We start from the raw sequence: 27,974 nt of genomic DNA on the forward strand, positions 1-27,974 counted from the left end.
GATTAGTTGGATTTCAGAGACAATCATGGGCACTCTGAAATCTTTTCATCTTGTGATCAAAGAGCTGCTTTCAGAGGCAGAGCCGCTGCTTGTCGATATTTAATCAAGGGCTGATCCAAAAATTGATCTCATCTTCTGTGCTGCTGCTAAGCAAAGATAAGCAGCCCACAAGATAAAGACAGACGGAGGACGAGAGCAGGAAGAGCTGCGGCAGACTTGTTTGGTTTTAATAGCTTTCGTTGGTTTTGCTTTATATATTAAGCTTATTTACAGAGCAGAGCAGGAGGATATGAGGGACAGAAATCTCAAACTGGCCTTAAACGCAGAACATCATTATCTGAAACAGTTTAGCAGCAGGTGAGATTACAGATGAAGCATAAATAACATCAGCAGTTGATGCATTTTATTGTTAATTTACTTGAACCAGTTCTGAATGTTGACTGGCTGGAGAAAAAGTTGAATGAAACGTTTGAAACTGATATTTGTTCTGATATCTAGAGGTCACTTTTCTTGATTCTTTCTTTATGATGGAACCGAAAGGAGAAAACCACATTATTTACATCTTAGTAAATATAAACAGATCTCATCATTTTACATATTACATGTAAAATAATCTCATAAAGCCTAACTAAAATATTTGATAGAAAAGGCATTTTGAGAAGCTAAAGTTCCTTGGCATGAAGCTACTTGACCCAAAGTTAGCTAATGTTTGTAAAGTAGCCAAGAATTAAACAAGATTCTGATATAAAAATGTCAGAATTGGCACAAGATCATTAAGACCTATTTATACAATTTACCTACAAAAACAAGCTGATTTGGGGTTTAGTGCCGTTTAATGTTTTACCCAAGGATAACTTCACAAAGTAGTCACCATGCTGTGCAACCGGTAATTCTAGAAATGTTATATTTTCAGTGAAATACTTTACGTACTCTATAGTCTGGGGGCAGGATTGAACTTGCTGAAACCTCTTCAATGTGGTTGTTGCTGGAGTTGACACACAGTTTTGGTTTCAATCCTAACACTGGGGCATCTGGGAGGACCAGACCAGAGTGGGGGCTACTGGGTAGTTTGGGGGTTTTGCATCTTTTTAGCTGAAATCAGACTTTAAGAAAATAAATCTCGTTCTCTAATTATTTATTTGGTCCATCAGACAGTTGAGTCCAGCCAAGCAACCGTCCTGCTCTGCTCAGCAGCCTGCATTCATCTGGGTATAGAGCTGCCACTTCCAGATCAGCACCACATCAGCACTTTCTGATTCACTGCTCCTAAAAACGCTCAGTAAAGAGTTCACACCACTTCCTCCACCACTAAACACTCAGGATTTAGTAGGAATAAGGAAGGGGTTAGATTTATAGTCTTTGCTTGTTACTGCAGGTTTGCTGTTTGATTAAGACTCAACCTAAAGTCTGCACTTCTTTTAACTCTTTATCAATCTCCGTTCCCTGTTTGGTGGTTTATTGGTACAATGATTAATGCAAAGTTATACCTGGAAACAATAGTGTTTATTTTAATCAGGTAGCATTTAGCATTTTGATTAGACAGAAGCCACCTTTGGTTGAAAACATAAACATACTCAGTCTGGATGCCGAGCCACTGCAGCACAGATCATCAATACCCTCAGATTTCTACTCTATTTAGGTACCATTCAGGGTTTGTATGCTGCATAGATTAACACTGATGAGCGTGTGCATAAAAATCCTCTAAATAAGCAGCCATGAAGAGTAAATCAACGAAACCGGATACGGATCGTCGTAGATTAGCAGTGACAAGCATTTAGTGTTTGGACAACCTGGGAAACATTTTAGAGTTTTCTTTGTAGATGAGCTTTGGTGCTACACGGCTTTTCAAAAGCTGCTGATGTCATGTTTCAAATTCAGACTTTAAAGAAGATATACCATTATAAAGCTATGTTAAGTAGAATAAAAACAATTTTTTTATCAATAAAATTGAAGAGACGATGCCGTACATTTGTATCCAACCTCCTTTTATTGGTTGGTAAAGCTAAATCTTGCTAGTAGCCCTGTTTCCATGCAAATTTTAAGCAAAATTTTGAAATGCCACAAAAATGGAAAAATAGGAAAATGTGAATTTGGAGTGTTTCTGTTTACTGATTTGGAACAAATCAACCAAACTGCAAAAACACAAAATATTTCCAAGAAGTTTTTTTTTCTAGTTTCTAATGCAAAACGTTTAGCACAATTGAATTAAGACAAAAATAAATGAAGAGTAACTGTTTACCAAGATAAGCAAGCTTGTTTTATTAATTTTAGAGTTTAGAAACAAAACATACAAGTTTCACTGCAGATTTGTTTCACTTAAAATATGATATACAATATATATACGTATATACAGTATATATATATATATATATATATGTTAAGATATTTGCGCTAGAAACTGAATAAAATTACTTGGTGAGATTTAGTGTTTTGCAGTGTGGAAGCTGAATGCAAATGCAGCTTTTACTTTTCAGATTTCTTTGTGAAAAAATGTAAGTGTGTTTTTATTCCACATTGCAATTAAAGTTAAAATAAATTTCTATTGAAATGTGTTGATCATAATTAAAAACTGAATATGCTGTGGATGTATGAATAAGTTAATTAAAGTATTGACATATTCTGATTTATGCTGCAAGAACTTTACAATTAGGTTTATTATTGAGTTAAAATGTCCTAGTCAAGTATAATATTTCACACAGAAACAGGTTTTTCTGTTACGGTTGCTTTGCTGCTGGTGTCTTGACAGAGAAATAAGTTGGAGAAATACATCAGCCTCAAATGAATGGAGGAGCAGTAGAAGTAGAGGTGGATGGAAAGAGTGATGAATTACTCCAGGAAGGTGGAAGGTGGAAGAACGGGCTGTCAGCAGACCAATCAGGCAGAGAGAGGAAGAAAGTGGGAGGAAACCAAGCTGAAAAACACAGCAGAGCTTCAGATGGGATAAAGGGAACAAGACGAGCAAAACTATTAGAAATACATCTCACTTCTTCTCACCTGCAGAAATAATCTTTAGTAAAAAGCAATTCTGCGGCTGACTCAGAAATACAAACAGTGCTTTTTCCAGAAACACAAAGTGGCCATGTTGTTTGTCTTGTAACCAACTGTGCAGAAGAAATGTAGCTCTTTTCAGCTGAAAGCATCACTTCTCAGGTGTAAAGCCCATGAGTCCTGGCCAGCAGAGAGGCAAGACAATCTGAAACCTGTAATTGAGGTTTTGTCACATGTTCAGGGGGGAAAGTGTTTTTTTTTTTATTGTTTTTTTGTGGAAGCACGTTGCAGGATGCAGGCTTTAACTACAGCTACTGTTGGAAGTGTAATTACAATCTACTTTCCTTATACGGGTTTTAGTGCTTTTCAGCAAGTTTTGTTGAATGAAAGGGAATCGGTTTGCATGCTGCTCGACTGAACAAAGCGTTGTGACATTATGCCTTTCTGTTTGTTCTGCTCCTTTAACTGCGGTGCAGCTTGATAGCAGCTTTTATCACCTTCATGCTGAAAGCTTTCTCTCCACTCTGAGTACACAAATACGGAGCAGAAGTGTCTCCCGTGGGATTTGATCCCGTCACCCTGGCAGCCATACGGCAGCACCCATTTAGTGTCAGAGTGGGGTTAGAGTCCCACTGGGCCCACACATGCAGCTCAGAAAGTGCTGGACTGTTTGGATGAAAGCGCTCTCCAAATTGCAGCTGCAGGTAATGAAAATATTTCCCACAAAAAAAAATTTGGTATATAGAGAGTTGGGAATGAGTGGTGCAGATATAGAGGTGCTTTTCTCTGGCAGCTGACTGCGTATTGTCAGTGGTGATAATATTTCCTGTGAGGTGAAGATAGCTCCCCTCTCAGCTCTCCTGAAGGGAGGTTAAGCCTCACAGCTGCGAACCAGAGAGTAGAAACTCTTCAGCGTGTGTGAAAGAGAAGAATATGGGATTCTGGAAAAGAAATGAGAAACAAAAAGGAAGCAGATTAGTGACCATTCATCCATAATCATTTATAGATGCTCCATTGCTGCTGACAGCCTCTTAAGAACATCCTGGACATTTCAACGCTCAGATTTGGGCTTAATTTGGAGAAACATTCATTTTTGTCACCATTTATCAATGAAAGTCTATGATTTCCTGACTGATACCTTTAATAGTATCTGTGTTTCCAGGAATGTTTTTAAGCGCATTTGGACGTATTGCATTTAATGGAAATGGAAAAGATGCTAAATTACTTCCTCATATTGCAAAAAAGTTTTAATACTCGCTTGAGGTGGGAATCGTTTTCCAAAAAGATGGAAACACATTTCCTGAAAAGGTTCTGACGAACATTTACCTGACCTGACTGATCAGCTGTTCCTGCTGTCAGCTGTCTTTGAAATTCATTTCTTTCTTTACCTTCCAGACGTGGGACAGAACAATTACACCTGGCCCAATAAATTACAGCCAATCACACATAATTCACATTTCATACTTTTTACATCTTTTGCTAAAGTTAGCTCAAAATTCACATGGAAAAATAACTAATGAAACATTTCTACTTATCTGGGTTTTAGCTAAAATACAAATAAGCAATCATCTCATAAGCCAAACTAGGGTTTGTTTTATTTCTGGTGCTTCAAAGTCTCATAAATAATAAAAGGTCTGAACACAAGAAAACTGGACAAAGAAAGCAAATAAAAAAAAATTTCAAGATTTTTGATCATTTTAAGTTAAATTGTACAATATAATATCACACAAATGGAGAAAAAGATTTGAAAGGATTTATTATGGCATTTTGACAGTTAGAGACAGAAAACTCAAAGCTCTGGAGGCATCAGAAATATTTCAAACCAATAATATTTTCTTTGGTCTAAACTGAATGGTTTGTAACATCATCCACTATTTGCTGTCAAAAATAAAAATCTTCACATTTTGAGGGCTATTTGTGAGTTTTATAATCATGAATATTAAGAAAAACAACATAATGTATCTGTATATATTATAAAACCCAAATAGCGAGCCCTGAGGTACACCACAGCCCAACCAAAACACGGAGAATCAATAATTAGGGAGTTTGATATATTAAGAACCTCCCAGATTTTTAGTAATGCAGAAAAAAAACCCAGATTTATTTAAATTCAGGTGGTTTTTAAGTCTGAAACTATTAACATTAAAAAAGTTTTATCTCCCTTCAGCAGTAGATCACAACAGTTTTTACATTGTCTGTCTTTTTGCTGTGAATTTCTCTGAAAGTTGAGTGGATGCTGTTACCAGCTCTGATGTTATTTACAAAATAAATCATATTTTATATTTTCAGTCTATATTTTTGACCAGTCATGCTTTAACTGATGAACCAACCTAATGCATCGGTGAAGGAACGAGTCCCACCATTTTTTAAAATTTCACTTCTTTGCTGCTTTATTTCTCTTCATCTTGAGCCCATCCTTCCCTTTCCTCCCTGTTTTCCTAAGCCCACACATTCCTCATATTCCCTCCTCTCCTCCTCTCTCTCATTCATCAATCCATTCATCCATCTTTCCCGATCGGCCCTCGGCTCTGCAGAGAAACAGAGTTACAATCAGGCTTATTTGTCTCCCTTACCAGGCTGCCATCTCTCTCTCTCTCCTTTATTATCCCTCTCTCCTTAATCTCAGCCTATCTCTCCATCCCTGTCTCTTCAACTATCCATCACTTTCCTCCTGCTGGGTCCGGGGTCCAACCTGCTCTCCCCTCTTAACTCTCACCTGCTTGCTGTAGGCACCTTATATTCCCTCTTTCTGTTTAAAATAGTTATATTTTAAGATCCATTTATCATTTTATTTACTTATCTGTCTTATATTATAAATATTCCCACCTGTTGAAATGATTCCAATATAAAATTTAAGGCAAATTAAATAAATAGTTAATTTGACAGAATCTCAGTTAAATGTACGTCTTATATTAGCATAATGCCAGATAAATTCATATGCATCGCAATCTTTTTAGATTTTGATGAATAATATTTAAAAATCATGATTCATTTTCATTTCACTTCACAATTATGCACTACTCTAAGTAGCTATATCATATAAAATCCCATAAACAACACTAAGCTTTGTGGTTACAATATGAAAAATGATTTATTGGTGTTTTTTTTTTATTCCTGTGTTTTCTGTGTTTCTCAGATGTTGCAGACTGAATCTTTAATAATCCTTTTTTCTTCTCGATCTTCTCCATTACATTTGTTTTCTTTCCTTCAGAATCTGTTTCCTATGTTTGACAAAACTTTATTCCTTCCTTTTTTCCTGCTTTCTTCTTCTCTGCTCCTTTTCTCAGGAGCTTATGCGTAATCTGATGCTTTTATTGCTTTTTACATTTTTCTTTTTTACTCGCTGCTTCACCTCTTTTTTAATATTTCCTCTTTCCCTCCCATTCCAGTCATTATTCTAATCACTTCTTTATCCTGGGTTTTTATTCTCCCCTCGTCCTGCTGCCTTTTCCTCCCTCTGCGCTCGTATCCAGAGGGGATAATGAACAAAGGTTATTGAACAGTAGAAATAATGAAATAAAATCGAGCAGAAACCCACCCAGAACAAAACACATTTTCTCATTTTCTTCCTGTAAAAGTTATGAATTTTTTATGTTTCAATCTCCAGCTCTAATGAAATAGTTTTTTAGATGCGACACATCATACATTTTCATAAGAGGAATTTGGTCTGACATTTTCAATATGTTGTTTCATGCGCTGTGCTGTGCATATGTAATGGCTTTATGAACACCTGAGAGAGTGTGTGTGTGTGTGTGCTGGTTGGCATTTACTTTCACACTTTCTTTTAATTTGTACATTTCCAGGCTCATGTTGGAGGCGTGTCTGAACGAGTGATGATCTGTTTTGTTTCCTCTGCAGTGTGTTGAATCGGACTCCAGTTCATCTAATCCATGAGATCATCCTGGTGGACGACTTCAGCAACAACGGTGAGTCGCAGCTGCAGCTTGCAGGTTTTTTCCAGGTCCAAAATAAACAGAGACGAAGCAGGTCAGATGGAGAAATGCGTCCTCAGCAGCTGGGTGTTTCGTTTGGGGATTAAATTGTGTCAGGGGTCAGAGTTCACACGCTATCGTCTTCAGAAAGACTCAAAACCTGTGTGAAAAGTACAAAAGAAACTGAGAGAACGGTTCAGAGGAATTATACAGGAATAAGTAGTTTTTTCTGTCTATTAGTAAACTAGTACTAGTAAAGTGAAACTAACTAACCCGCCCTTCATTTTAAGATGCTGTTTATTACCTGGTTCAGTTAATGCAGCCAAAAATGTTCTGGTAAAACTTCGTTTATAATACATTAAAGGTGAAGTAACATTTAGAGGCAGGAAAGAGACGTTTTTACAGGATTTAACTCATTAGTTACCAAACATAGAAACTCACACACACACACACATGCACACACACCTAAAGTTAAGGTAAGACGTAAACACAACATTAGCCAGGTTTCCTTAGCCTGCCTCCTGGTGTCATTTTTCATGTTTCCTGACTCGTCAGTCGTTTCGCTGCCGGATGGATGGAGACATGAGGGAAGCAGCTGAATGAGAATCCAAGTGATGGAGGTTAAATAGTGGCACATTTAGAATGTGGAGTAATTATCAAGACAGATGAGGCTAGAGGACAGACAGACAGGAGCAGGGACTGATGTGTTACACACACACACACACACACACACACACACACACACACACACACACACATAACCCAAGGCGGAGCAGCAGCAGGATAAACAACAAGCTGGATTTACTTTTCCAACATATCAAACTAATCCAGTCAAATATCTGCAAAGAAGCAGAGATGCATCAATCAGATTTTTATATCTGCATCGGTCCCGATATTGAATACAATTCTAGAACAAGTATCGGTGACAATGTGTTTGATCCATAAGGGCAGATCTATTCAGTCTAACTCTATCCTGAGCAACATCATGCTTCATTATATATTTTACATTATACTGAGAACTTTCTGAACCATTTGAAAGATATCGGTATCAAAAGTGAAAGAAGCGGATCGGCGCATTCCTACATAAAAGCCAAAACATGCATTAAAAATTGATGTTTAATTTTTCAATTTTGAGAACATATTCCAGTGGACTGAACATATCCTGATGATAAAGTGAGGAATCCAGCAGGAAGCTCCCAGCATGCCGTTCATCACGCTGCTGGCTCTGAGTCGTTGTCCTGCTGCTGTGGAGTGTTTCAGCTGGAAACAGCCTGCAGCGTGTGAAGGAACTGATGACACACACCACACCCCGCGTCCTCACAGCACTCCTGACATTTATTACATCCTGTTTTTTATCTCATCTTTATTTCCAGAAAGCGACTGCCAGCTTCTCACCAAACTGCCTAAAGTCAAATGTCTTCGCAACAACAAGAGAGAAGGTATGGCAACACGGAGCCTGACGGCCTTTGGCTGTCTTCTGGCTCCTCGTGTTTGAGTGTCGTGTGTTCATGACGAGTTATGAGTCTTTGCTATCATGCAGCAGTAGCAAGATATGCACCAAAGGCAGACTTGGCTGTAAAAGCTTGGAGAACTGTGTTTGATTCTGGTCAGCCGCTGAATTCTCAGTAAATCTCCATCAAAATAGCATTTAAGGAGCCAAATACATAAATAACTTGATGAGCAGTGTTCTTGTAGATGTTTTCCTGATTTCACATGTTGTCTATTAGCTCTGCTTGTCATTTTTCTGTGAAATCTATTTCCAGCTGCCTTCATGCATTAAATATAAAATACAAATAAAATACACAAATGAATTTGACAGGCTGACAAAGCGATGGGGTCATGAGCGCTCTGGCATCTTAAAACTCTTTAAGTGCCTCTGTAAAGATTTAAAAATGTATTTTTAATCCTGCAGCAGATTATCCGCATGTTTGTACATGGCTTTCAAGGTGTTGAAGCTTCTGGTATTAGCTCAGGGATTAAATAAAGAATATTTTATTTATTTTATTTTATTTAGACTTTCTGTGGAGGCAGAACGTTTTTAAAGGTCTCTGGTATTTGGGATTCCCTTTTGCTACTGAATGTTTGTTCCTTTGAAATGACAGAGGCTGAACAAATTTTAAAAATCACAAACATTTTCACCTCATAGGTGATGTTGGGTAAAAATGGCTCCCCAGTTTCATGACTGAAAACATTAATTTCGCTACTTTTACAGCTGTATGTCATTTATTTAGATTAGCCACCTGAAAAAGTTCTGAGTCGTTGTCTGTTTATTGTATTAATTGATAACATTTCTGGGTCCTCTATAACTATTTAAATATTTTAAAATGTACTATTTAATGTCAAATTAACAATGAAGTGATATTTCTGACATTTATTAACCAAAAGAAGACAGAGCATGGTTTGATTTTGATTATTTATTTGTTGTTTATTTCTCAGTGAAGGTTAGCCAATGCTAGTGACTTAGCTTTACCCAGAGCCCAGTGCTGTACATGCAGAGGCTGTGGGTTAATATACTAGAAAATGATCTCAGACAGAAGATCTCATCTTCGGCACTAACTGTGTTTCCATCAACATTTTTGCTTTTTGAAGTATTGCATTAGAAACGGTTGATGGAAAGCACAAAATTCAAAATAACTTCTTCAGCTTTGCAAAAAAAGTGTTTACACTTGAGACTTTTCCAAAAAGAAGTTGATGCACTAAGTAGAAGATGGAGACACATTTTTCCGAATGTGTTTTGATATAGCAAATGTTCCCAGTCCAAACCAGACCATGACATGACAACTGGATATAAAAATTTTTATTCTGAAAGACAGAGAAGTTCACGGCTGAAGGTTCAAAACAAGACCAAATAATTAGCAAGATAACAGATGTTAGTGCTGAAATGTTTCTTTTTCTCCAAACATGATGCTCTGCATTACAGCCACACATCTGCTGAGGGAGAAAATTATTTCATGGTTCTTGTTTTGCAGCTCCTTATATCTTTTGTTCCTCAAAATGATCTGAATATGCATCCTGAATTGATGGACAGCAGAAATTTCTACCCTGTGGTCATTGTTGTTGTTTTTCAGCATTGACTATATAATTAGTTTTATTAGTCTAACATTGTATTTAAAATGTTTTAAAGATTAAAACTGTTTTGTTTTTATCTTGTTTTCCTGATGTACAGTCCAGAACTTCCTTGGGAAATAGATTTTTAATCTCAATGAGTTTCTCTTCCTGGTTAAATAAATATAAAACAAACCCTGGCATTGTTTTCCTTTTGCTCCAGAGTCATAAAATACAAAAACTGCTTTTATTTTATCAGTGTCACTATGATGATGATCAGTTAATAAAGCTGATATCAAGCTGCTTCCCTGAAGCAGTGAGGGTATATTTACTTTTCCCATGATAATGGTCACGGGTGTAAAACAGAGATGTTTTTGTTGCTATTTCAGATATTTGACCGACTGTTATGAATAAATGTTGCTAAGCGGCTCTCAGGAACCACAGATAAGAGATCAATAAAACACATCATAAAACTGGAGCAATAATAGAAAATAAAAGCCACATGATTGTCAGGATCTGTGTTTTCTCTGTATTTATTTTGAGTTTTCTGTGTCTCTGAGTCTCCATGTTGTCCGTCTGACCCTTGATTGTTCCCTGGTGTGTCTCGTTTCCTTGATTACCCTCTGTGTATTTAGCTCCACCTGTGATCCTTGTTCATCTTCGGGTCCTTGTCAAGTCAGTCGTTTTGTCTACGTTGTCAGTTGTATTCATGTCCATTCGTGTAGCCAGTTGCTACCTGTGTTGAGTCCTGGTTTTCCGCTCAGCAGTGCTGCCTGGTTTTTTGGACTGTGTTCAATTCTCATCATTAAATATCATTGTTTTTCATTAGAATCTGGTTCCACTGCGTCTGCCTCACCACCCACCATTACACCTCATGACAATGATAGAGATGAACAGATCTAAACCTGAAGCACATAAAGTAAATAAAGCGCCTGCTCCTGGTTTACCTGTTAAAGCAGGAAATGACCAGTTTAAAGTTTAAAGTGTTTGAAGGAAAAGACTTTGGTTTTGATGCAGACTGCTTCCTGAGGTCGGAGCAGTTTCCTCACAGGGAAAAGCAGAAGAAGAAAACACTTACAAGCCACTCCAGCAGGCTTGTTGAAGTTTGATGAGACCAGTGCCATTTGAACTCACATTACAGCTGGAAAATAATAGTCTTCACCCCTCTAAAGTGTCCCTGCCCCGTCTGATCCCGCCGCTCCTTCCTGTTACTGTTTGCTTGACATCTCCCTGGTTTCTGTCCTTCCCAGCCTGGTGAGTTTCTCCTGCCTTCGCCTCACCTCTTTGTCTCGAAGACAAAGCAAACAGTTGTGCTGAAGGATTTCATTACAGACTCACAGGAGCAGGTTTCATCAGTCTGGCTTGTTAATAGTTTATGGCTTTAGGCTTTTTGACTTGATTATCTTTTTAATGGTCATAAAAGCTCACCAGTCTGGCTCTGTGTGTCTTCTCTGTCAACCACAGATGGTTTATGCTTCAGAGACTTGCTGGCCCGATAAATCCTCTCGCTTCTTGCATCAACATTGACCTCAACCTAATCCAAAGCATTTTTAATGGGAGAAAATTATCATATTGTTCGTAAAAATACAGATATTCTATTTTGAGCATCTAAAATATTCGAAAGAATATGCAGCTGGGCTGAAATATCAAGATGCAATGCTAGTTGACTCGCTATTGGCTGGTGTATTCAAAGGGTTATTCCCATAACAAAGTAGATTTTTTTAAGCAAAACATTTTTTCTACTGCTTGCCATATTCATTTACTGTTTACATATTTCATTTATGTTTATTTTTAGATCTTTGAAAAACTCTCTGGAGTCTTGCCTTTATTTTAAACACTGAGTGATTCAAAAAACCTTGTAGTTCCTGAGATATATTAGAGTCATTTGTGTCATTTTCAGGCAAAAAGCAGAAAATATGCTGATTGTTTCTAACAGTTGTGATAGAAATAAAATGATGGATTAGTGATTAGTACAAAATTGTTTCTCAAAACATGTTTTTGGTAAGTGACTGTGACTTGAATCCCACTTGCTCAGTCTCTTTTGGTAGAGCTGCTTCAGTCTAATCTCTGTCAGAAACTTCTGGACTGTTGATCTTTCTTCAGAAGAGTCTGGACTCCCAGGAAAAAACATTCATCTTTATCAGGCTTTCCTTAAATAAAGGTTAAAACAAAAATTAAAACCACCTCCTCTTGCAAAATGAACCTCACATTCAGCGTTACTGTCAACCTAAAGTGTGTTCCTGTTAGCAGAGAGGAAGAAGCTCAGAGTGAGAGTAGAGTGCAGCTGTGGATTATCAGCAGAGATTAAAGATCATCTCTGTACACTGAGTCGGCTCTGAATGTGTTTATGTGCATCTAAGTAATCGGCTGCCGACTCGGGTCACTTTATTCCTCCGTCAGTGTTTGTGCCGGCCTGCGTGTGGCTCCGTTTATGTGTGTGGGTCCATCCATCCAGAAAATAAAGCCTTATTGAGGATGAAATGGGATTTTTAATTGGCTGAGCCCCGGCCTAACTGCTCTGCGTGGAACTTCACGGCCCCTTGTACAATGTCACCGACACACACAAACACAATGGACCCTCGGCGCTGTGCACACTCAGCCGTGCACGTGTGTGCACACTGAATGAAAAGACACATTCACGCAGGATATATCTATGTGTCAGGGAGTATTGATTAGACCAGGGGTGGGCAATCCTGGTCCTCGAGGGCCGGTGTCCTGCAACTCTTGCAAGTCTCCCTGGTCCAACACACTTGAATCCAGCAGCTGAATCACCTCCCAAGTGCAGTCAGGTTCTCCAGAGTCCTGCTAATGACCTCATTATTTGACTCAGGTGTGTTGAAGTAGAGATGCATCTAAAAGTTGCAGGAGTCCGGCCCTCGAGGCCTGGAGTTGCCCACCCCTGGATTAGACCATTTACACCAAATAGAGGAGAACACTGGCCACCATCAGGGAGACCTCCCTAACTAGCTCATTTACTTACACACACACACACACACACACATTTAAAAACGACCTCAAGTCACCCGACACACACACACATCGAGTCTCTTCCTTCACTTTTCTGTTTCTGTCCTTTAGAAGTGAACAAACAAAGCTTTTCTCCCAGACGAAGCCTGACACGTACATGCAGAGTGTGATGCGGCTGTTAAAAGGTTGTCTCCATGTCTGACAGCGCCTCTAAGAGCTCGCATCGATTTTCCCCTCCGCTGACTGTCTCTGAGCCAGGAGGCCAGCTACGGCCTGAGAGGGAGGGATCAGATGTCAATACATGCAGCAAGGCACTCGCACCGCCGAGGCTGATGGTTCCATTCCCACCACGCCTTGTTGCTTTTTCAGGCAGACTAAACAGCAGCCCTGTTTAGTCTGCTTTAATCCAACTCCAGTTCGTTTTCCTAGAAGATCTGGTTTGTTTGGGGAGGTGTGCATGTGTAATCAGTCCAAAAATATGGACTCCCATTTCGGTCTCAGTTGGGTTGAATTCAACTTTTGTACGGTTCAAATCCATATGTGAACACCAAGCAGACCAGAGACCGTTTCAAAAGCAGGAAGTGGACTACAGCACACGGCATTATGGGTAAATATGACTACAGCAAATCTTGAGTGTCAGTTTGTTTTCACACCTGATAGTCCAGCAGACTCAGTTTGATTGTAACATTTGTTAAATTTCCAGCTGCTGTGGTTCTGTCTCTCATGGCACTGAGTCAAACCAACCAAACCGTTGAAAAACCTGTTCCCCTCCTCACCTGTGGCGGCGCTGCACCAAGAACCACTGAAGAAGACTGAGCGCAACTTCATTCTTCATGAAATGCAAACCAAAATTGAGTCAGATGTTACGGATTGTAGGATTTTTCCTTTGTCTTTGATAAAAAGAAAACCACAAGAAATTTCTTCTGCTTGCTCTAGACTCAGGTGTTGTTTTGGTTGAATTTACCCATAATGCCTTGTGCTACATTCTACTTCCTGCTTTTGGAGCAGTGTCCAGTCTGCTTGGCAAGCAAGCAATTAAAATGAAAACATGGTCAGTTTTATTCATGAGTTAATTTGAAGAAATCACACTTGTCACATTATGAAATTACCATAAGATGCCAGAAGCTCTTAACGTGTCGTTTTGTTTGTGTTCCTGCATCAGGCCTGATCCGGTCCAGAGTGCGAGGGGCCGACGCTGCCAGGGCCAAAGTCCTGACCTTCCTGGACAGCCACTGTGAGGTCAACAAAGACTGGCTGCCCCCCCTGCTGCAGAGGATCAAACAGGTGAGCTGCAGCCTCATTATGCTAACCAACACAGCTGGAATGATTGAACCCTCTCCAAAAACTGGGATCAGCAGCTCCAGTAACATCTGCAGAGTTCCTTTAAGCTTAGAAACCCCATGAAAAACCTCTGATAGTGTTTTTGTGTTTGCAGTTGCCTCAGGAATGAAATGTGTTCATTGTGAAAGTAGCCGTCTCTCTGATTGCCTCTCATTAAGGAATAAGTGCTGCACTTTCTCCTTCCCCACGCTCAACCGCCAGCCTCCGTTGTTTGTGTCTCCTCTTTGTGTGCCGCCTGCCTTTAACTGCCCTTTCCTCTCTTATCTGTCTGCTCCTGTTTTGGCACTTGTCAGTTCTTCCAGTTTTACATCTTTTCTTTCTCCTTTTCCATCACTCCTGCTCTTGTTTGTCACCGCTCTCTTCGCCTGCAGTTATTTTCCTCCATTTATCGCCAGACTTCACCTGTTGCCATCACATTTTTACTATTTATTTAATTCAAACAAATCACCTCTCTTTCTTTTCTTTAGTTTAATTCTCACATGTTCAAGTCTAAAATATCAAAACTATTTTTTGTTTATAGACTTGGTGAAATTTTGGTTTTATATTTTTTAACTGAAGAGAGTCATATTAATAATCTATTGGTGTGATTCACACCAGGACTGGAGTTTGACGCTTTTTCCTCCTTTCCTGTGACATTCTTGTCTTTGCTATTGTTTCATAACTTTTTTTCTACTTTTATTCATTGCAAACAGCCACTCTCAAGTTCTTCTTCACCTTCTTCTCTCTGTGTCCTCTCATTTCCTGAGTTTTTTTCCACCGATTCATCAAGTCAGCAGATCCTTTGTTGGTATTAAAGACCTTTGATCTCCCTGTGTAGAGACGGATCAATAATTAAATCCACCTAAGAGCCAGATGTGTTTGGGCTGCAGTGTCAACGTCATCGTTATTCATTCCCACAGCGTGCGTACGTGTGTTTTAATGCACAACAAGTCGTTTGTCACTGTCCGCTCCGGTCATTTTATAGTCGTATATTTAGATTTAAATGTATGAAGTATTGATCTGGGTCAGCAGGACCCCACACCGCTCTAAAATCCGATCACATTTAAAATAATTGTCTGTCTTTTTGATAGAGAGCTGAAATCTTACCAGTATTTCAATTTATCTTAATTCCTATAGCTTTCAGTCATCGTGATGGAGAATTTTATTAATAACTCAGGATCAAATATCATAGTTTCATCATTCACAGCAGATCATTTAACAACAATATTTTGTTTTTAACATCTTCTTTGTCAGTTATAATTTTCCCTTTATTTCTGCCACTCAGCTGCAACAAGGTCCATAAGTCAATGCAGGTTCATAAGAAAAAAAAAAATATTGAAAAGTTCTTTATTTCAGCAACTTATCGACCAGTTCACTAAGAATGACATTTTGCAAATTACTTACTTGTAGCCTTTATTTATGCAGACGTTCTGTTTACACTGTTGAAGGTGATGTTTGCAAACCAGCCAATCTGGGAGGAGAATTCACTTTCCTTCGTGCTGATTGGCTGAACCCAGAAGAGCAGAAACAAGGAAATCTGTAGATGTTAGCTTCTGCAGTAGTACTAAGATGTTTAATGCACATAGGTATATTTGGTGTTTGAAATATGGAAATAGGAAGTTATAAGCGTTTTTAGACGGAGTCTCATTCCATGTAATTTGAGATGATGATGGGACATAACGTGTAGTTCAGAAAAACATCACTGGGCTGCTACAAATTGTGCAATAAATAAAACAGTCAGGTAGTTTACAATAATTACACTTTTTTTTACTACTAACTATGTTATTTCCACCAACTCAGTTTATAAAAATATATATTTTACAAGGTGAAATCAATTCTTGTCCGTCACTGATTCGTCTGGACTTTGGGGATTATTGTACATTTCTAGAGTTTCTCCCATTAATTTTCATACAGAAAAATCTGTGAAACATTAGTTATGTGGTTCAAAACAGTTTCCATTGCTTTGTTGCTCTCCTTTTGTTTTTTCTCATGAGTAATCTGTGAACAAAGCTGCATAAACAACGAGGAGTAACGTTTCCACTCTATCAACTGTTTCCTGAGTTCAAATATTCTCCTTGAAAAGCTTTCTTCTCTTTAAGAAACCTTTAGAAACATACTTATGCAACAGGATGAAATTCAAAAACATGACAAATGAATTGATCCTTTACGAAAGATGGGAAAATTAAAACATGCTGTTTACAGGGAGCAAGTTGTGGAAAAATCTGGGAGCAAAGCTAATAAGCTAGATGTGACACAGGAGAGAAACATGAAGATGGGCGATAATAGATGGTGATGATGAGGACGACGCAGATTGTTTTGGGGTCAGGATGCTCTCAGCCCAGCCATAAGATGTTCTCATTTTAAATTAGGTGGAAAAAACAAAATGACTGGAATTAAGAAACTGCTCCGGAGTGATTTGAAAATAACAGTCATCCAATTACAACACTAATGTCACGAATGCTTCTCCCTGAGTGCTGCACAGTGTCATTACCCTAACAGCTATTAAAGCAGCCGCAGCGCTCTGTGATGTGGCTGGAGCTACGGTGGGAAGCTGCCCACGTCCCCTTGCACTGACCCTGCAGCTAATGGTCCAGAACCGCTCCACCTGCTCTGTAATATCACCGGCTGAAGGCGCATCCAGCCGTTTGACCAAACTAATAGAGGGACATCACATGATTTAACAAGGGGGCCACGTCTGGCAGTGTTAGTGAAAGTGTGATGGAAAATTTTTACTTTTATTCTTGTAAAGAGCAAACTATGTCATCAGAGGTGGAAATATGTGGGCTATAAAGGGTTGTCATGTTGGGAGCGCTAACTTTAAAATGATTTAGATTTAAACGCAGGATTTCTATAGGAGTAATGCAAGGATACACTCTCTTTTGTTGGGTTACAGTGGATGTTTTCTGTGACATCGCCTTCATGCGTTTAAACTGCAATATGAAAAACTTACAATATCCTTTGGTCTCCCAGCAACCAGCATAGCCATGCTTACATGCATTTTGAAGCTGAACGTTTATTGATTTGTATGTCCTAAAGGTCTGAGTGAGGACACCGAGTTCCTGTAAATGAAGACCTTTTAACCTTTATTCTGCATTCTGTTGTTGCGCAACACCCCCCCCCTCCTTTCTGTCTCTACTCTCTCACTCTCGTACTTCCTCTTCTGAGAGGGGAGATGTGCTACCAGCTCTCCGTCTAACGGGTCCGTTGAGTTTCCTAAATCTGCTGGGATTTACCCTGTCCAGAACTGAAGTAAACTCTGTTTAAGCTGGTTTCGAGAAACGATTCGCCTGGTTATCTGACGGCCTACATCCAGGTGTCCCACCCTTCTTCCCCCTGTGAATTAGCCAGACTGAGCAGCCTACAGCCAACTAGTTTCACAGAGCACACCTGTTAACGGTCGCTCGTTCTCTATTTTGCAACTTGCATTTGTTATTGAACCAGGTAGGTTTTAGTGACTCGGGCGAGTCCCAAGGATGAGGTTTTAAATATGGGCTACCAGCAACCTAAAAACATTTTCCACCTCTTCCTCTCCAGAATCAAACATCACAGCTATTTTACAACCATCAAAGAACTTTAAGGTGACTCATTAACTGAATGTCCACAACATCTTTAGATTTTCTTTATGCTAAATATTTTATTAGTAAGGCATTTTTGCAAGGGTCAGTACAGCTTAATTCAGTAGCAGAAATAATCAAATAAGTAAAATCAATCATCTAGTCTATCTTTCCCTACTGCTGATACTGAGTACTAAAAAAGGAACCTTAGAGCGAGACGGACGGAGTTTGGCGTTTCGAACCCCAGACCTGGCTTGATGATGAAGAAGGTGTGGCAGCAGGAGGAAGATGTTGATCGGCGAAGGCCAGGATCTCCGCAGGTCTGATGAGCCTCCTCTCCGCATGGATGCTGAGGTCACACAGGACTTGGTGCTGGCAGGAAAAAAGGCACCAGTTCTTCTTCCTTGTCTTTGTCTTCATCTTTGTCTTTGGGGTCAGAACCCAGCCGATGAGAGAAGTGCGATTCGAAGCCACAGATTGTGGGCCAGACGGGTTGGTCTCCATGTGCAGGACAGTCTCCGGCTCCGTGGCCCCGGCTCTTCTTCAGCTGCAGAGTTCTTTGTCCATCTCGATCTTGGCTCGAAGCTGCCCGGAGGATCCAACAAAAGGTTCCTCTTTTGCACCCACCTTATATAGGGTTTATCTGTCTGCTTAGACAGATGATCTCATATCCGTCACTGTCTTAAGAGACATCATGTCATGATGTCTGTGCCAATGTCTCAGGGCTGCTCAACCTCCTGTTTCCCTTGCCTGCACAACCTTTCACCTACTCTCTACCTCCAACATATCAGTGATGTTTAATTGCAGTTACACCTTTTTACACCATTTCAAGTTTAATGTCAAAATCACATTTATATCACATTTATTTTCTTTAGCTTCTCTGATTTAGCATTCATTTATAATTTTATAACCATAACTTATATCACATTTATTTTCTTTAGCTTCTCTGATTTAGCATTCATTTATAATTTTATAACCATAACTTATATCACATTTATTTTCTTCAGCTTCTCTGATCTATCATTCATTTATGATTTTATAACCATAACTTATTAATTATTCTTATTATAATCTTAATGTGAGTTATTACAGATGTTTTTCTGAAAAGAAACCAAGAATAATACATGATTCTAATTATTTACTACTAAAGTTACAGTTACTTGTTTTTCTTGTAGTTCCCACAAATATAAGTGTATTATTACAAGTAAACCAATATTCATATAAGTATTTTACTTTGAATCTTATCCAATTACTAATAATGTTTAGATTTAATTTTTTAAAACTTTCATGCTTTAAAATAGTCTCAGCTATTTTTATAAATCTGCAGGCTGGAAACTTCCTCTTTTTCCAGGAAACCTGCTTTTCCTGTTTAATGACTCTCTCTGACTGACTATGATTTCTTATGATTAGATAGAAAAAAGTAGAATTAAAGCAAAGTTTGCATGAGACAAAAACAACACACACAACTAGATTTATTTTATTGACACTTAAGTCTAATGCTGGGCCTAGATGTCACTTGAGTGATTCATTTTAAAGATAATTTTATTTATTATTACTGTTAAACTAACTTTATTGACACTTAAGTCTACTGTTGGGCCTTGATGTCACTTGAGTGATTCATTTTAAAGATAACTTTATTTATTATTACTGTTAAACTAAAATCTCCAGCATGGGGAAGTGGGATGAGCTCGGATTTTCTTGACAATTCCAATAGATTCGGTTTGATTGGGAGCCAAAATTGCAACATTTTTTACTTTTGTAGCTGCTGTGGTTCTCTGTCACACTGCACTGTGTCAACCAACCAACCAAACCGTTTGAGCAACCTGTCCCCATCCCTGCCTGTGGGGGCGCTGAACCAAGAAAGGAAACAACATAAAAACCCTGAAGAAGACACAGAGTGCACCTTCTTTCATCACAAAATGGAAACAAAAATGGAGAAGCGTTAGACTTTAGCGGTTAGAGAATTTCTCTTTTGTCTTTGGTAAAAGACCATTAGCCATTTCTCCCACGAGTGCCAAGCTAGCATATTTGTTTTGGTTGTATCTACCCAGAATGCCCTGCACTGTAGTCCACTGATTGATTTTGGAGTGATCTACAGTCACTAGAATTCACTTCAACCTAGCTTTTTACCTCTTTTGGTCCACTTCAGAGTTTGATTATGCATTCATACCTCACCAAACTAATCTGATTTTCTATCCAAATAAACTAGAGTTCAGTTAAAGCGTACTGAACAGGACTGCTGGAAATAAGGTTTTAAACCACTGTAAAGGGGGTCTGACAAAGAAATATCCCAAAGCTATCATAAAACAGCTATAAGTGAACATTTCTAGGTCAATTGCTTCAAGCATACCCTTGAAGACTAAAGTGTGTCATTGTCATTGGAGCTTATTGGTGAAGCAGTTGGTGTGGCTATGCAATGCAGATTGCTTCTAATTCTTGTAAATATAATTTTTAACTGTCTTCTTTAATCAATTTTCCTCCCTCTGGCCATCATGTATAAAAATAAAAACCATTTATTTTGACCTTTTAACCCTTGAGAGTTTATTAAAAGTTCTGTTCTTTCTGAATCCATCCTAGGTTTTTGTATTTCTCCTTTCTTTCATCAGCAAAGTGAATGTAATGACACTGAATTGAAAAGAACAGAAATAGCGGTCACTCTCACCACAGTTACTGCTTCTTGCATGATTGCTGCCAAATGACTGAAAGTTCCTTCCAGTGTGAGAATTATCATGACCTTGAAGTGTACTGCAACTTTCACAGACAGATGAACACACACTGAACTGGAAATGTCATTTATTGGAACAGAGTGTGAAGACGGGAATGCTGATGCAGCATCCGTCTTTGTTTTAATTTACATTTTCCTTCTCATTTAGTCAGTTTTTCCCCTGTTTGTCCTTCACAACTCAAACTTTGGGTGAAAATGTGTTTGTTTTTCATTTTGTACCCAGGATCCAACTCGTGTGGTCAGCCCTGTCATCGATATCATCAACATGGACACCTTCGCCTATGTGGCGGCCTCAGCGGACCTCCGTGGAGGTATGAGGAAATGCTTTTCTCCCACCTTCAGTCAGAAAAATAAAAATGGCTTTGAGGTGCCTTCAGGGTATCTTTTGATGGCAGAGAGAAACCCCTGAGGGTTTCTGATTTATGAGCGGGCCCTTCATGATGGGTTCATGAACCTGCTCTCTCTGCTCTGGAGCTCAAACGCCTTTGAAATATTTTCCTTTCAGCTTCCTCGCTCTCTGTGTTCGTTTTTCCTTTCTTGCTGGAGTCCCAGCGGACGCTGGGTAGTTTGTTTCCTTCAATAGGAGCTTGTATTTGAAATGTGCTCGACAGTCAAACACCTCAACATGAGTACTCGTGCACAGGTTCCCTTTCAGTTTGAGGAGTTTTTACAATGTAAAGCTTAAGCACAGACGTTAAAAGCCGATGGATTCATTCTATATAAGCAGCAGCATTCTCTCAGCTCGATTTGTCGGGTCTAGATTGTGTTGTTGTTGACTTTCTGATTTGTTTTTACTTCAAATTAAATAACAAAACTTAAATTTTCTTCTCGGCAGGATACAACTATGAACTGAAATAAAATGTAAAGTTTTTGAAAAGAACCATAAAAAACTCAACTATTGTTTCTGTCGCAATAAGCAATTAATCAATTAATTTCATTAAAGATTAAAATGAGCTCAATAATTTCCATTCTGATGATTAAAATTTTTGGAGGGCTATTTTGTTTACAGCGACATAATAATCTACTTTATTTATGGATTTGGCTGTTTATGATTTTTATTTCTGTTTATTTATTGATTTTGGTTGTCGTGTTTTATTTTGGATATTTCCAGTTCCAGTGTTAAATATTATTAACAAAATTTTAATGTATTAGTTTTTGAGAGGGCCAACTTGCATTATTATACCATTATTAATATATTTATTGAAAATGGTCTCAAAATAATTTTATTGTTTATTCCAATAATTACTTGGAGAATTTATCAACCAATGATATTTGTTATTGTGTTTATTTCTAAAAACCAATCATCAATAAATTCTAATAGGTTTTTTCCTCCTTTGTATTCCCTGGTTCTTATGCAAATGTAAAAGGTAATTATGAATTATTGATGGATCAGATTGAATAAATTACTCAATAACAGCTCATAGTTTGATAATATATCAGAAATCCTGAAAAATCTTCCTTATTTTAAGCCTGACAGGTTTTTGTAGCTTCACCTGAGCTGAAACAAAATGGATAGAAAATAATTCAGTGTTCTGTCACCCATCATCATTTCAGCAGCCAATCTCTCCCAAGAGCTTTAAACTTCCTGTTTCCTGCTATTATCCTGTCTTATCCTCATCTTCCTCACTGGGTGGCTGCAATCAATGCCAGTCAGTGGTGATAATAGTCCTCTCCAGCCCAATCCCAGCTACACGCAGAGGATCGATGGTCAGAGATCATTTCATAAAGAGCTTTCAACTGGAGATAAAACGGTGGCTCCCAACATAAAACGATCCCTTGAACATGGATTTTTAGTGGTCCAGATTTTATTTTTGTCACATTTTGGCATATTATTTTTTTATCTCAGTTTATATTTGGGATGCACCGATCCACTGTTTTCACTTCCAATACCAATATCTGCGGTTCATTATCGAAACAGATCTGACAGAAAAACAGTGGAACTGACATGAAATGTTTATTTTTTTAAACACAGACATAAATTTACTGAATTACAGATTTATTTGATAACTCAAACACTTAAATACATCAATAGTTTCATAAGCTTGGTCAAACATGTAAAATTAAACGGCCAGAAACCTTTCAAATGGTTCAGAAAATTCAGTGAGGAACTCTAAATATGATGTAAAATAAATAAAAAAGTCAGGGTTTAGTTTATATGAGGCTTTAGATTTACTATTTTTTTTATATATTTCCTCAACTTGTTTTACTTTCTGGTTAAACACTTTAAATGACCTTTTATTCAGATGAACTTTAATCTTTACTGTCACAAAGTAACGAGTTGGAACATGGCACTTCAGATTTCAAACAAGTTTCATGAATAGGTTTAAAAGTTTCTGCATCTGAAACATTTACTTTCTCTTCTCTTTTTTTATTTCACAGAGGAACTTCTGATTAAACGTGATAATTGGCTTTATTTTCACATGCCAACATTCATTCTTTAAGCCATTGCACATTAAGGCTGTTGGCTATTTGCAGCATTATGTGATGCTTACACACTTTTCTGTTTTTATCACTCAGGGTTTGACTGGAGTCTCCATTTTAAGTGGGAGCAGTTAACATCGGAGCAGAAAGCACGCCGGACCGACCCGACCCAGCCGATCAAGTAATGCACAGAACACATTAAATCCTGACCCAATAAAACTTTATGTATAATATGGAAAGGTGCCTACACTGAGGACCAGTCAGAGCCGCCCTGACCTCAAACATTAACACGCTTAATAGCTGATCTGCTCTTGTGGGTTGTGAAGTTTGGCTTTCATCTGAAGTTTTCCATTATTAATTTTGCCGTTCAAGGTTTAAACAGTTTTTTTACATTCCAGTTCTGATGTTAACATGTTTATTACTGATGCTTTTGTAGATGGATTCCTCAGAAGAGCCACATAAACAGAAATTAAAGTACCTAACATCATTTCTAAGAGTAAACAGGTTTAAGCTTTGAACAACCTTTAATCTTCATTTTGTCTGTAAACCACGTTTATATTTCTTTGGACATGTTGAATCCCAAGAGAAACTTCTGTCAGGTTTATATTGTTTATTTTCAGGCTTTGAAACATACAAAGCTGTGAAAATGTATAATAATAGCTTTTAAATGTTTTACATGATCAAACCTATTGTAATATTGCTTAAAGATAACCATAGTAAATACAAAAAAGCATTTTTTTATTTTTGATTTTCTTCACGAAAGGTAAAAAACTATCCAAACTAACTTTGTCTTCTTGGAAAATGTTATTGAGAACATTGTGTTCATTTGGAGGTTGATTTATTTTATTACTGCCTAATTTAAATCACTTAGATATGCTGAAAAGATATTAAAAAATTTTGTATGTCAATTTTCATATTGTTTGATGATCTGATGAAGGTAGAAGGTGAAAAATATGGAGTCTGCTGCCCTGTGATGTGAGTGTAAATCTGTAAAAAAGGAATTAGGTTCATCTCTACTTGCAGAAACACCAGAACAACAAAATGTTCCTCAGAACAATTCCACACTAGAGTTGGACTTAAATATCTAAACACTTCCTTCCAGGCTATTAGCAGATATGGAAGACGTTCAGCGTTGGATGTGTTGGTGAAAGTCGTTGTGAGCGTCTAACCTCAGTCTGCTGTTCCAATTTTCAAGCTTCAGCAGAAACTTTTAATTGCTTCTAAATGTGCGCCGTTTGTGTGTGAAAGTGAGCAATAACGTGTTTGTGTGGTGGAATAAGAAGCTGTTAGGAGTCTGTGTAGAAAATCTTGACTTAGAGTGTACAGTAGGGGTGTCCAGTGTGTGGTTTGGGGGCCATTTGTGGCCCTTAGATTGATTTTGTGCGGCCCCCAACTGTTATTCAAGAATGATACAAATTAAGCACAATCCAGATGGAGACTTTTTATTTGGAATCAAGATAAATTTATATATTTTTTTTATTATAAAATTCTTATAATAAGCAGAACTGCATTCATCCAGAGACTTTTACTGGAAAGCCGACATTTCTGCACCCAAATCAGCTTTTATCTGATTCATTAAACATGTTTAAATATAGAGAATGTTTGGAAAGGAAGTGACTCGAATCCTGTTCTTATACTGAGAATATATTTGTTAAATTGAGCCATAAAATGGGAAAATTTCTTTTTTTTAATACAGCTAACATGCAAAATCCTTTTTAAGTTCTCATTCTACATTAAATAACATCTCTTTGCTACCCAATGAAAAAGACTACTTTATTTTCTTGATTTTAGTGTTTTTGTTACTTTTTAAGGACTTTTGACTCAACAATTTTGACCCTTGTGACAAAATGTTTGGACATTCTTCAGTTATGTTATGGATTCCAGTATGAGTGTGTGCATGGTTGGTTGTCTCTTTATTAGAAATGCTAACTGATTCACTCCCAGTTAGAAAACAGTATATATTCCATCAAGACTTTCACATTGAATCTGATGGGACCTTCTGAAACCCAAACAAGTGATGCTCAAGAAAATCTGAATGAAGAGGGATGACTGTAGACTAGCATCATTCTGAAACAATTACAGTGAAAAATCCCATTTTCTGTGTCAGGACTGGCTAACGGAGCGCTGCGGCGTCCTGCTGCAGCCTGGATGACAAACGATGCGTGTCTGCACCTCAGCAGTCAGCAACAGAGCCCTTCTCCTCCTCAGTCTGACCTGTCAGTTCTGCAGTGACCGTGGCCATGACTCAGAAAACCTAATCCAATGAAAAATTACACAGCTCTAATCATTAATGCAGGGAGACTTTATTACTAAGAAGCATTTCTAATGAAAAACTGTTTTTTTCCACTTTTGTCTCCTCATCTGGGAGCCAAATTGTGACTCTTTGACTTTGTTCATTTATCCTTTTTTACAGACACACAGGCAGGAAACGTGCTAATGTGTTAATAACTCTTTTGCTCTATATGACGTCTGATCAGGAGCTCCTGACACGTTGCATCCTTTCTTTACCAGCTCGCATTAATGCAGGGGACACAATATGCAACTGTTTCTTTCTGAATAGATAGTCTGGATAAGATTCTAGAGATATTAATTACAGGAACAGAAAATTGGCCACAATATGACACAAAATGCAGCATCAGTTGTTGACTGATGTTTAAAATAACTTCTGTAATCTGTGGTCCTGAGATTTAAACATAATAGATGGGTGATGGTGAGAGGAACCAAATGAAAGCAGTTCTTTTTTCTTTCTTTCTTGTGTTTCGGTGTGTCAGGACGCCGATCATCGCAGGCGGGCTTTTTGTGATCGACAGATCCTGGTTCAATCATCTGGGGAAGTACGACACGGCAATGGACATCTGGGGCGGAGAAAACTTTGGTGAGGATAAAAACACACACACACCTCTACGACACACCCCGTCAACACCTCAGACGTTCAATCAACAAAGTTTTATTATGATTATATCTGACAGAGCAACATAGAGTAAGAAAAAGAATGTAAAGAAAAAATGATGCATGATTTTTTAATTTGTTAAGACAAGAACAGTGTATTTGTATTCAGTTCTCTTTATTCTGGTTCACACTCTGTTGAAAAATCTCCCATTAAACACCTGTTTCTATCCTATAATTCAGATATTTTTAATAATCACACAATCAGCTCTAAATTGTTAAGTGTTAAAAAAATTTCTGAGCTTTTCACATGTTGATGTGAGAAGATTTATGTTAGCTGCAGATGCATCAGGCGTTCAGTAAAGGGAAGCCGTTCTTGTAATAACTTTATGGCAATAAAATGTTTATTTTCTTATTCAGAAAAGGAATTGAATTATTTATTTGTTTGCATTTTAAATGTATTTTTAACATTGTATAAAATAATGTTAAGCTGTTCAATGAAAGATCTGCAGAATGTGGCTTTTTTCTATCAGATTAATTGTCAATAATCATTTACTAAAATAATTATTTACAGCCCTAATAAGAATGGCCCAGTCAAAGTCCAGACCTGACTAGAAATATAAGAATTTGTAGCAAGAGTCAAAAATTGCAGTTTCAAATTAAAACCCTTGCATCATTTTCTTTCTGTGAATTGTGAAAAAGTTGTGAATAAATTTGCAAACCTGAGTATATTTGACAAAGACAAGAAAAAAAACATTTTAACTTGTTGGAGTATTACATGATGTAATTAATCTGTTATTGGACTGTAATACAGAGAGCGCTTGATGCAACACGTTTCCCTGATTGTTTCATCAACAATGCTGCAACAGGAACTCTGACATGTAAATTTAATTTCAAAATTTTCAGCTGAATGAGTTTCCTTCTGCTAAAATGAGAAGAGGAAACAGACAAAAGTGCAGTATATCCATAAAGCTTCTGGACTCATTACTGTCAAAGAGTGAGGAAGGTTCTGCTGCAGAGACATTTAGAAATGGATTTAACTGAGCTGTTGATGGTGTTTATGTTCCCAACAGAAACATAATATGTCAGCAGAAATAAACAGTGACAACAAGAGACCAAATCCAATCAAATCTGTTTGAATGGCAAATTTAAGAACAACAGGCGTTGGCCAAAGTGCTGCACACAAAAACAACAAATAATAATTACAACATTAAACAAAATACAAACACTGTATAGAAACAAATGAATCTCTCACTCTGTATTAAAAGCCGGTGAGTAGAAATGTGCTAGACGTTGATATTATCATTCAGGTTTTTTTTGTTTGTTTTTTTTTACTGGTCTTTTACCTTCCTGGACTTTTGCAGTTCTGGTCATTTCATGCTACAGACTGAATGCCTCACGCTTCGGTTTTACCTTACCTGTTTGTGTTTCAAACATTTTGACAACCAAACTATTTAAAATCTAATAGAAATGTCTCTGAAGGAGCAGAATCATTATATTTATGAAATGATTAAGTTTCCCTCTTTTAATGAGTCATGTGATGTGAGCAGAGTGAATTATAGAGTGACTGGGTTTAGAAAGCAGGAGTCGTTCGGTATCAGATGGATGAAGGTGAACTTTCCTCTGGGCTGATAAAAGTCCAGGGTTGACATTCCTCCAGCAGAACATCTGGCTCTCCTCCTGCTACCTGCCTGCAGTGTGTGTGTGTGTGTGTGTGTGTGTGTGTGTGCTGGGTCTCTGGCTGCTCTGCTGCTGCTCTCCTCAGATCAGTGAAACACTATTAGCCTGTTTTCTTCCCTCCTGGCACACACACTCATTTGCTGTGTGTCATGTCTCTGTCAGTCTCCCCAGCTCCGTGTCGGTTATCTCCTCATCTCGCTGACTCTTCTTCTTCTCCTTTGTTCCGTCTGCTGTTTCATCTCTTCTTCCATCCCTGCCTCCGACTCATCAAACTCGGCCTGTGCTCTAATTTTCACTTCCTCTGCAGCTCTTCTTCTGCTCTTATTGTCAAAGTTTCTAAACTTTCAAAGTTCTCAGCTCTGGACTCTTTCCTCTTTTAGTGGAGAAACTTTGTTTTCTCTGCTGGCCTAAACTCACCAACAGTTAAGTTACAAATCAATATGCACAAAACAAAAA

The 27,974-nt window shown here is 38.0% G+C and overlaps 1 protein-coding gene across 1 annotated transcript in view; it reads left to right on the top strand.

Annotated features, from left to right (window-relative positions):
- galnt14 (UDP-N-acetyl-alpha-D-galactosamine:polypeptide N-acetylgalactosaminyltransferase 14 (GalNAc-T14)) overlaps positions 1 to 27,974 on the top strand; it is a 137,224-nt gene that overhangs the window by 87,205 nt on the left and 22,045 nt on the right. The window contains exons 4-9 of the mRNA XM_028039997.1: positions 6,847 to 6,914; positions 8,294 to 8,359; positions 14,095 to 14,216; positions 20,755 to 20,842; positions 23,049 to 23,133; positions 25,724 to 25,827. Of these exons, the coding sequence (XP_027895798.1) occupies positions 6,847 to 6,914; positions 8,294 to 8,359; positions 14,095 to 14,216; positions 20,755 to 20,842; positions 23,049 to 23,133; positions 25,724 to 25,827 (533 nt within the window). The remainder of the gene's footprint in view (positions 1 to 6,846; positions 6,915 to 8,293; positions 8,360 to 14,094; positions 14,217 to 20,754; positions 20,843 to 23,048; positions 23,134 to 25,723; positions 25,828 to 27,974) is intronic.

Source organism: Xiphophorus couchianus, chromosome 15 (assembly GCF_001444195.1).
Source record: "Xiphophorus couchianus chromosome 15, X_couchianus-1.0, whole genome shotgun sequence".
NCBI classification, from domain to species: Eukaryota; Metazoa; Chordata; class Actinopteri; order Cyprinodontiformes; family Poeciliidae; genus Xiphophorus; species Xiphophorus couchianus.